Here is a 10,651-nt window from a genome sequence, read left to right as displayed (position 1 = left end):
TGCATGATCTACTTTTGGGTTATTTTTTACTGTCCTCCTATAATTCTTTTGTAGACGCTTGACCCATTTGTCCTGCGGAATACCAAAATTAAACACTTCACAGTCAAGTTATCTTGAAATTAAAATCACAGTCAAGTTATCTTGAAATTAAAATCACAGTCAAGCTATCTTGAAATTAAAATCACAGTCAAGTTATCTTGAAATTAAAATCAATCAAGTAATCTTGAAATTAAAACTAATAAATTTGAAGTAAATAAAAACAGATATACATGTATTTCTGATAAAAATAACTATTTTTATATGGACTAAATTCAAAATACTACATCAATAACGTGTTTATGCTTATTTATCAGAATGTCTACCCTAAAATCCGACTGTGAAGCCATGTGGAGTTAAAATTATATTTTTCTGACATACTTTTACTCATACTTAGGCATTTTATGATACTTTTGGTTAGTTGGGTAAAAAGTTTAATTTTGAAAAGTTATTACCGCATGCCCTAGGTGCTTTAGTTCCATTTCTATTTTTGTTGCAACATGAATAAGCGAAGGGGGATACCTTTAAATATATTAATAGGCCTTTCTATAAAGTCATTACGCTTGCCAAACTTGTTTTAATGTACCGGTTTCGTCACGAGATACGTAGGAGTTCAATTCAGTTTTGAAGGTTAGATCTTCAAGTGTTGGTTGCACGAAATTTTAGCTATGGCTAATTAATCATTCATTAGAAAGAGCAAACATTTTATAGCAAGTACAGAAAATTTCATCGAAATCGGTTAAGTGGTCTTTGAATTATTATAAAAAGAAGTCGAAATGGTGGAAATCGAGTTTTTCGGCGAATTTCCAGACTTTCTCGGCACCCATGACGTCAGAAAATGCGAAGCGTATCATTGGCTAATTGTCTGTAATACATTTCTTTACATCTGGGATTAAAAGCAGTTTGATTTAACACCCAGGAAAAAGTCCTACGCAGTAGTAATTGAAATAGGCATACACAAGCAGGGTTGCCACACGTCAGGGAAAACAGGGAAATCAGGGAAAAGTCAGGGAACTTCAAAATGGCCTAAAAAGTCAGGGAAATGTCAGGGAATTTTAAGAATTGGTAAAAATTCAGGGAAAAGTCAGGGAATTCAATTTTACCTGGGCACTTTTTGAAGGTAATTTAACTCTAGATGTATGACAAATTCCACGATTATCATTTATTTCCTTGAATGTTTGGCGAATTTTTTCAACATTGCAATAACCTTTTTACTGAAAAATAAGTCCATCTAAATTTATTAACTTCTGATAAAAGTAAAATGTAAAAACGTCAGGGAAAATCTCTTAAAATGGTCAGGGAAAACAGGGAATAGTCAGGGAATTTGAATCTGAAAATTTTGTGGCAACCCTGACAAGCCTACGTAGCAGAAAAACGATATGAAACCGAAGGCTCCTCGTAAATTATTTGTTAAACGTCGATAATAAGCCTAATATTATGATTAAAAACCTCTGGTTTGAAAACTTCTACAAGTAAACACAATCCCTCCACTTCAGTTCCTTCAATTTTAGGAATAAAACTACACCTTTGATTTGCCCCAAATTGCTCGTGCTACGGAGGAGAGAAATTCGCCGAAAATTTCAGGATTTTGAGGAGCGAAAAAGGTCAGTTTCGGACTCAAAGTTAATACACTTTGATTGGTTTCGACAATGACACTTTTGGAAAGAGAACGTCCTGGGCTTCAAAAGAAGCCCGCATTCATTCGTTTTTATTACTATCGATTTTTCGTGCAACCAACACTTTCATAAAAGGGTGACTCGTTGAATTTTTATAGTGAAACGTCACTTCTACGTCACGAGTGACGCGCCCGATACATCAAAACAAGAAAGCCAATGTTACTTTAAATACTGTTTAAGTTACCTTATTACGCTGGTTACCTCGATTGGTTTACAAAGTCCTTTTTTACCTTAATGTTCGCATTTCGCTGCCGCTTGCTTTAGCGCTTGTTGCAGCCTACTTCCAGGGGCTAGTAGCCCACACATTGAAGCTCTCTGGCGCTCTTTTAACTCATCGTAGGAAAATGGGAAAAACAGTCATACTTCTCAACTCACCTCCCACAACTCCTTTAAATGTTTGCATAACCTTTTGAATAACACCCTATATAACTATGAGATCTTAAACTGAACAGTAAAGCTAGCGCTACAAGATCTACATGTAGGGGTCTTTCTTGCAACCCTACTTTCTGATATCTAACCTACATGTCTGTCATTCTGTCTCTGTTTAATAAACCAAGCCAATTACCCTGGAGTACAGTTTAAACGTACGGTCTAACTGTGAAAAAGTAAACTAACCACAACTTTTGTAATTCATGTGGCTATTTCAAACCTTTTGTGCACGTAAGTAAAACGTTTGTGGTAAACTATACGTACCTTATTCATCTTTGATCTTTATAATTCAACTATTCATTTATAAAAATAAAACTATAAAAACATTCATTTTGCTAAATTAAATTTTCAAAATTTAATTCAATAGAAAACCATAGAAACCCCAGAACCGTATAATTAGATTAACTGGAGAACCTTTTGGTGCAAAATTTAAGTTTTAGCGGTGCATTGAGGTACATGGTGGGTGCTAGATGATAGGCTAGTTCAATATGTCGAATTGGAAAATTTGCGATCTGCGTTTACTTGCCAGACCATTGGGGTGCAAAATTCGGAACTGATGGTGCATTGTGGAGCAACATGATAGACTATTAAAATATCTGATTTGAGAAAGACGCGGGCCAACTTGATGCACCCGTAATCTAGGCTTTTTCGTTTTGTTGAAATAAACCGTATCGTTAACTTATCCATAATCAATTCTTTAAATGTGAAAGGTTGACTTAAATAATCAGTTTGGGAAACACTGAATTCCAGAGTAAATATATATACTCAACTCGAAATATCGATTATTATTATTATCAGCCTAATCGTCTTCCCCCAAACAGTAACTCTCACTTGGGTCGGAAAATAAAGTTACACTTCAACGACATAAAATGAAGCATATTTGGATGATTAATACGAGCCCAGAGCACCGTAGAAAATGGTCGTTAAAGAATTTGTCGTCTCAGATTTTTCCAGTCCAAATGTTAGTCTCGTATTGAGTGCGGTACTGCTTGGTATAATCGTCTGGAAGCTGGTAAGGAGGAATCGCTCCCTCCCACCTGGTCCCGTCGGCCTGCCCATCGTCGGGTACCTGCCATTTCTTTTGGGGAAGGACTTCCACCGAGAATTTCACCGTCTCGGACAGAAATACGGACCCATTTTCAGGTTAATACGATTCTAATAGCTACATCCACCATAAGTAACGTAATAAAAATAAGTGTGACACTTTCAATAGTTTTAATTGTCATTTTCTGACCGAACTTTTTTGGAACACTGACACTCTCACCTAGCTCCGACTTGAACTTGCAACCAAACTGAGTAATATATTATCGTCCTTGGTAGCGTATTTACACACTAGGGGCTCTGTGCTGAAGTACCTTAATAGCGCAATAACTCTGAAAATAAGTTTGGTTATAATTTTTTAATTGCCATACTTATATCTTTATTATTTAAAAATTGAGTCTTTAACAAAAGGTTCTCATGGATAACATAACATTTTTTATTAATAAAAAGCCGCGACTAGCTTTCGACCGTCCCAGCGGTCTTCATCAGGCACAACAATTAAGCGTTTACAGAACACGTCCCGACCATATTTGTGTAATCACAACTTTGTACACACTGTATTACTGAAGTGTTGTATTACTGCCCGCAACATGTTATACTCCCTTTAATGTACTGGGTTCTTACCGCAGTCTGAAACTTGGATCACTAAGGACAGTCGTGATAAATGACTTGGACGCTCTGAAGGAATCTGGCAGGAAGGACGAATTCGCGAACAGACCTCCCGGCTTCTTCGAGTGGAGCTCCGAAAGCACGCGTAAGTGCTACCCCGTATAGTCTTACCAGAAATCTGAAGCGTAGAAAAGGAAATTATCTTGAAACTAAAAAATAAATTATTATTACTGGTTCTTGGGCCAAATTTTTTCAAAGTTGAACTTTTGTTTATAATTTTTAAATCAGTAGGTATTCATCCCCTTCCCCAAACAGTTTAAATTTCGCGCCATAAATAAAAACAATAAAAATAAAATAAAATAATAAAATAAGAATTAATATTTCGGGTGAAATTTTGAGTTTATTAATCAACACGCAGACATTTCGGGTGCATTTTTGCCACAAAAGGAGCCGGGTTCAATCCTAGCTTGTGGCACTGGGTGAAAACTCGAAATTAAGCCTTCTGCGTTGAGTTTGCAAGTTCTCCACCGAGTTCTTCCATAAAAACTTGTAGAGGTTAACGGTAATAGTTAGTGTAGGGAGCTGTTGGCTCGCGTGGCATGAAGGGCTTGCCACCAGCTTCCTACGCATTGTAAGCCAGCCACCTATTTAAAGGCATTATAAGTCGCTAGATGACTTGGGTATAGGGTGGTGCCTTGGGTATTAGCGTAGCTGATTATTATTATTTTGAGTTGACTAATCAACACTCAAACATTTCGGGTGCAATTTTGAGTTGACTAATCAACACTCAAACATTTCGGGTGCAATTTTGAGTTGACTAATCAACACTCAAACATTTCGGGTGCAATTTTGAGTTGACTAATCAACACGGAAACATTTCGGGTGCCATTTTGAGTTGACTAATCAACACGCAAACATTTCGGGTGCAATTTTGAGTTGACTAATCAACACGCAAACATTTCGGGTGCAATTTTGAGTTGACTAATCAACACGCAAACATTTCGGGTGCAATTTTGAGTTGACTAATCAACACGCAAACATTTCGGGTGCAATTGTGAGTTGACTAATCAACACGCAAACATTTCGGGTGAAATTTTGAGTTGACTAATCAACACGCAAACATTTCGGGTGCAATTTTGAGTTGACTAATCAACACGCAGAGATTTCGGGTGCAATTTTGAGTTGACTAATCAACACGCAGAGATTTCGGGTGCAATTTTGAGTTGATTAATCAACACGAAGACTTTTCGGGTGCAATTTTGAGTTGACTAATCAACACGCAGAGATTTCGGGTGCAATTTTGAGTTGATTAATCAACACGAAGACTTTTCGGGTGCAATTTTGAGTCGATTAATTTAATATTCAGATATTTCGGACATGAACGGGAAGCCATGGAAAGAACAGAAACGTTTCATCATCACGGCTTTGCGCAATGTTGGCTTGAGCGATTTCAAAATCGAAGAAGTCATCATGGTAAATGTAGCGCTTGTTCGCAATGCATTCAGAACAATCTGTTCACTATTTTATCTGGTTATAGGAAGAAATAAAACGAACCATCGACGCCCTGGTACCCAAAACGGGTACCAAAGATGTAGACGTCAGAGAGGTGTTAAGCCCGGCCGTCAACAACGTGATCATGCACATACTCTGCGGCAAAACCTTCGACAGCCAGCACGAAAAAACCCAAATGATCAACTCATTCCAATTTCAGTTTTTGTACTATTTCCAAAAATTAAGAATGATCTACTTTTTCCCAGTTTTACACCGGCTTTCGGCCAAATACATGCCATCACTAATAAAATTGAGAAAAGAAATTTTGAAGTTCGAAAACTATTTCAAGTGAGCGGTATAATCATATGTTTATAATTATTGTCACATAATTGTGTGACAGTTCCTATATTCCACGGGTTCAATTATTACATACTTCTAGAATGGCCAGACATTTTTGGTGGACATCAGACTAAGCAGGCGCGTAGGAACGTTTTGGATTAAGGGGGTACAGTTTGGATGCTAAATTTGGCGCCTCCCTCATCAGCAGGTTTTATGGGCTCCTTCTAAAAATATTTGGCGCCCTTTTCAAATCAATAGGCGAAACTATAAAGTCCAGGGGGGGGGGCTGAAAAGATGGTAGTCACGTGACTTTGTGGAGAACTGCAGCGCCATCTATCCTAAGAAATACGAAATTCATTTTATTTTGCTAATGGTGGTTTAAATTTTGAACTACACTTTGTAATAGAAAAGTGGAAGTTAATTAGCTGTCTGCAGTATCTGGAAGGAATATTTTTTTCTTTAACGTCGCACGGCCAACTTCGAACACGAATTACCGAATCGAAGTTAGCTGTGAAAAGGTAGTCACGTCATTTTGATTTCACATTTTAACAAGTTGGTTAAGACCAAATTTACTTTATAGTTTCGCCTATTTGGCGCTCAACGGCTCCTAATTTTATTGTCTGTGGATTATCTTGTTTCGTTTGCGTAGGCCCGACGCTTTATAATTTGTTTAAAGTCGCGTGTAATGTTATTTAGAAGCGCTCCTCTTTTTCGGTACAACGTTAATTCTACGTCACTCTACACAAAAGTGGTCGCTGATTAATTCGACTAACTGACCCACTTATGTAAAATAGTTATAAACTTATGGTATAAAAATATCTTGCCAAAACTGACAGAATGGTTAATTTTCTTTCGATTATAGCGAATTAGTTGACGAACGCGAGGAATTATTGGACACAGTCGACAGAAAAGACTACATTGATCACTTCCTGGTTGAAATCCAGCAAAAAGGCCATCGGAACTCCACCACTTTTAATGGTGACTATTACAGAAATGGCACAGAAAGTATTTAGGAACTGAGATCTTACGACTCGACCAATCCCGAAATTTTAGTTTATTTCGGAAAAACTTGGTGTCGCTTCAGTCGATTTCTGACAAACTTACGTAGCAATAGCAATAGTTTAAAGGAATTCTTAAAGCGTTTCTAGACTTCATTCGACGCGGCTAACGTCCTGGTCAATGGTCAGACAGCATAGGCACGTTAGCTAACAGACGGTCCCTAGGCTTAAGCCTACTTAGCCTACTGAAACTCAGTCTACTCAGATCGAAATAACCAATTAAATCTGACACAATATTTGCGAATGTGGAAACAATATTTGCTTTTTCTGATGCATTATTAACATAAATCTTTAAATTTAGCTTTAATTACAGTTTACGAAATAAATTAATGATTTAAAATATCTTTAAACACGTTTTCTCGAAAGACAAAAGGTTCTTACGATCGATACTATAGATGTCGTTTTAAACTCTCTATTTTCCATCTAGCATAAAATTTATACTAAATGGAAAATAGAGGGTTTCCGTTTTGAGAACTCTAGTACCATGAATGTATTCAATAGGTGGGTTTTTTTTCGCCTGTTCTGGGTTTTTTGAGCAAGTTAAAAGGTGTAGCCATATGACGTCATTTTACTTCAATTCTGTCTTGACGATATAAACGAGTTCGAGTAAGAAGGGAGTAGTTAAAGGTTAAAGGTTATTTATACTTGGAGGAGAGAAGTATTCTGGAGTGGAAAAGTCGGGCGCCACCTACGGCTTTGTAAAATTCCCATCATGCTCTTTTTGGTCGGACGTCATCAAGTGGAGCCGTTTGGTGGAAATGGAAAATTAGTTTTCAATAGACGGTAAAATAAATGGGGGTGGAATTTTAAACCGTCATTGCCACTTAAAAACTGGACACTAGCCAGGGAGGGAACACCGGATTGGTTGGTATTGGAGCATGCGCAGAGACCAATTTTTAACTGTGGCAGAGTAACAATTATCTAAATCGTGATTCTTCGTAGAGCACGTGGCGCCATCTAAGTAAACTGACCATTATATTTTGGGAATAAAAGCTAGACAAAATGGTTGTTTAACTGTAAATTTACCTATAACTTGAATTCTTTAAATTAAAATACAAATAATTAATTGATATCAATCGTAATAGACCTGAAAAACGGTTGAAATGACTTCAGTGACAATTAAAGTCGCGAAGTGGGGAGGCTGGCAGCCATGCTGTCAAGAAACTTTCCCCCTTTTTTCCTACCCCCAAATTCAAAAACCCTTCAGAGGCTGGGAGCCGTTGGAATTTATTTTACCGTCTATTGCTGTAAGCATGGAGGATCCGAGATTTATGTTTTGTTTATGAATAAGTAAAAAATAACCTCTTTCGATAGCAGACACGACCTAAATCACGAGAAATTATACTAACACCAGAATGATGGCAGATAAAGCTGACGTCCGACCAAAAACCGAGGCAGTCTGGGTAATTCTAACAGCAATAGGCGGGAAAGGACGTTCTTATTACCGCTATGGGATTTTCCACTCCAGAATACTTCTCTCCTCCAAGATTTATAAAGAGCTTGCCCGTCATGTTTTCGTAAGCAAACGACAAAGCTAGATTACTCCCTCTAGACCTCCTTTCGAGGAGGAGTAAAAAGTGTAACCTTAGAGCTCTGGAACAAGCGAACAAAATTCGGAACAGGGTAAATCTTACCCTGAGAACAGGTGAATAAAATATCTTTACACTTTTTGTCCCCGGACAAGCGATAAAAAACCACCTACTTCAACCATGAATATCGAACTATATCATTACCCTTTCTACCATCTGGGGCTAAGATGGGCGGTGCCTTTCCGCGTTTCACGTAATCACTTGAGCCAATCAGGAGACAGACATTTGTCATTGACTCGATTCACAAAACGTTTCCGGGATTGCGCGATTTAACCGGCGAAGAAAATGACTAGTGATTCTTAGAAAAATACCTCTACTACTACAAAATCAATTGATAATCATAAATAAAGGAATTTGTTATTCATATTCTTATCTATTTTCGTTCAAATAAAAAGATGTGTAATAAAATTTTCGAAACTAAATTTTGAGCTAAGCCTTTGCACTGAAAGTTAGTCAAGTTTCAAAACGTTGCCCTTCAATTCAATTTTTGAGCGGCAGCGCGTGACCGACGTCATGATAGCTAAGCCCTCCCATCCTAGCGACGGAGGTCAGACTACCTAATGCAGTTCGATATTCATGGTTGAAATTAATACATTCATGCTAGTACACTTGAGGGAAGATTCGATGGAATACCAAATCGAATATTGTTTTCGTAGTTTCGAATATACATTGAAAAGGTTCGTGATCATTTGTTTTTTTCTGACCATATAGTCTATATTCGAAAACCGGTAAATAACATTTGTTATGCTTCAAAGTTAGCTGTTAGGTCTCTTATTGGCTAGATTATTGCATTGGCGAGTTTTGAATTACCATAGAACTGAAAAGTAAAACTGTAAAACCAATTGGTATTTTACCCGATAACTGTCCCTGTGTTTCCTTAATAAATATTTGGACAAACTATTAAACGTTTTAAATATTCGATTTGGTATTTGACGTGGATTGAAAAGAAATATTTGATATTCGATTCGACTCCCAAAAAATGGTATTTGAGCACCTATAATTTTAAGCGTTGGTTCCTACGATCTCAGGCACCTAAATATATTCATCTTAAAAAAGCTGTACTACAAGCGCTTATGGTTCCACCCTCGCAGTGCCGAGTTTGTTAGGAAACTGCCAGCTGATCTTAATGGCTGGCAGCGAAATTGTTCGAAGCGCAATCGAATGGACCTTACTATGTTTGGCGCGCCATCAACTAATTCAGGAAATGATCCACGAAGAAATCATCAGCGTTCTTGGACCGGAGAAAGAACCAAAGTGGAACGACAGAGAACGCTTAGTGTTACTGCGAGCGTTCGTCCTCGAAGTGATGCGCTGGAGGACATTCGCGGCCATCAGCGACCCTCATTGGTAAGGGATAGACACTCTTGATCTCGAATCAAGTTCAAGATGGAATTAGTCGTCATCTCATTCATTAGGACCTCCGAGGATGTAGAGCTGACCGGATACACGATTCCCAAAAACACTCTGGTGTTACTCAACTTGTGGTCAGTTCACAACGACCGAACATTCTGGGGTGACCCTGAGAACTTTAGGCCAGAAAGATTCTTGACCCCGGACCTAAAATCCATCGTCAAGGCTGAGAGGGTTATTCCCTTCGGAGTCGGTTAGGGTTACTCATTTTAATCGTTGCTAGATCTTGAATGTTAATTTCACCTAGGCAAACGTAACTGTCCAGGAGCCAAATTAGCGGAAGTGGAATTGTTTCTGTTCGTCACGTCACTAATGCAAAAGTTCCGCTTCCTGCCACCGGATAAAGGAGTCTGTTTGGACGAAATCACCGTTCTAACGCAGATGGTCGTCAGTCCTTTGATTCGCCTAGAACTTCGATAATATCATTTTACAGCCGTATTAATCATTACTATTTTAAATGTAATCAATTATTTCCATCATTGCTTGACTGTTTGTATAGAAATTAAAACTTTGATCACGTCAAAGTAATGATATTTTTACGCATAAGTAACTTAATGATAATTAGAATGAGCAAAAAATGTCATTCTGATTATCAGAGCAATTGCGCAATCAATAAATAATTCTCAGCCTGGTGCCTAAAACGAAATATACTAAACTATAGCAAGGGCGATAATATACTACCATAAGTTTATAATAAAGCTCCCTATAAGTTAGAATCCCCCATTGCCGTAATGCTCCGATCAATAAAATATTTGCCAGAAAGCCCCACTAAACCAAGTCATAACTGCTGAAAATCACAAGTTAGGACCTGGTTTTGTGGGGATTTCTGCAAATTATTTTATTGTGTACCGGTACTTATTACTATAATAAACCCTGTGTAAACTTAAGTAAGTAATAAATATTAAATATTTCGTTCAGTTAAAGTATTTGAGTGACATAATTTTTTTTGCTTATAAATGGGTTTGTTTATAAT

General features: G+C 37.6%; 1 protein-coding gene across 1 annotated transcript; it reads left to right on the top strand.

Annotated features, from left to right (window-relative positions):
• The first annotated feature begins 3,057 nt into the window (after nt 1–3,057).
• Nucleotides 3,058–10,098, top strand: LOC149924940 (cytochrome P450 2U1-like). Its single transcript, XM_090161676.1, has 8 exons — nt 3,058–3,284; nt 3,812–3,936; nt 5,158–5,264; nt 5,329–5,630; nt 6,484–6,599; nt 9,360–9,615; nt 9,684–9,871; nt 9,926–10,098. Exons 1-8 carry the CDS (start codon nt 3,058–3,060, stop codon nt 10,096–10,098), a joined length of 1,494 nt encoding a protein of 497 aa, XP_090017802.1.
• Nucleotides 10,099–10,651: the final 553 nt, after the last annotated feature.

Source organism: Leiobunum rupestre, chromosome 10 (genome assembly GCF_980474605.1).
Source record: "Leiobunum rupestre chromosome 10, qqLeiRupe1.1.hap1, whole genome shotgun sequence".
NCBI lineage: Eukaryota > Metazoa > Arthropoda > Arachnida > Opiliones > Sclerosomatidae > Leiobunum > Leiobunum rupestre.
Note: the sequence above shows the minus strand (reverse complement) of the source record. Positions and strands in the feature narration are given on the sequence as shown.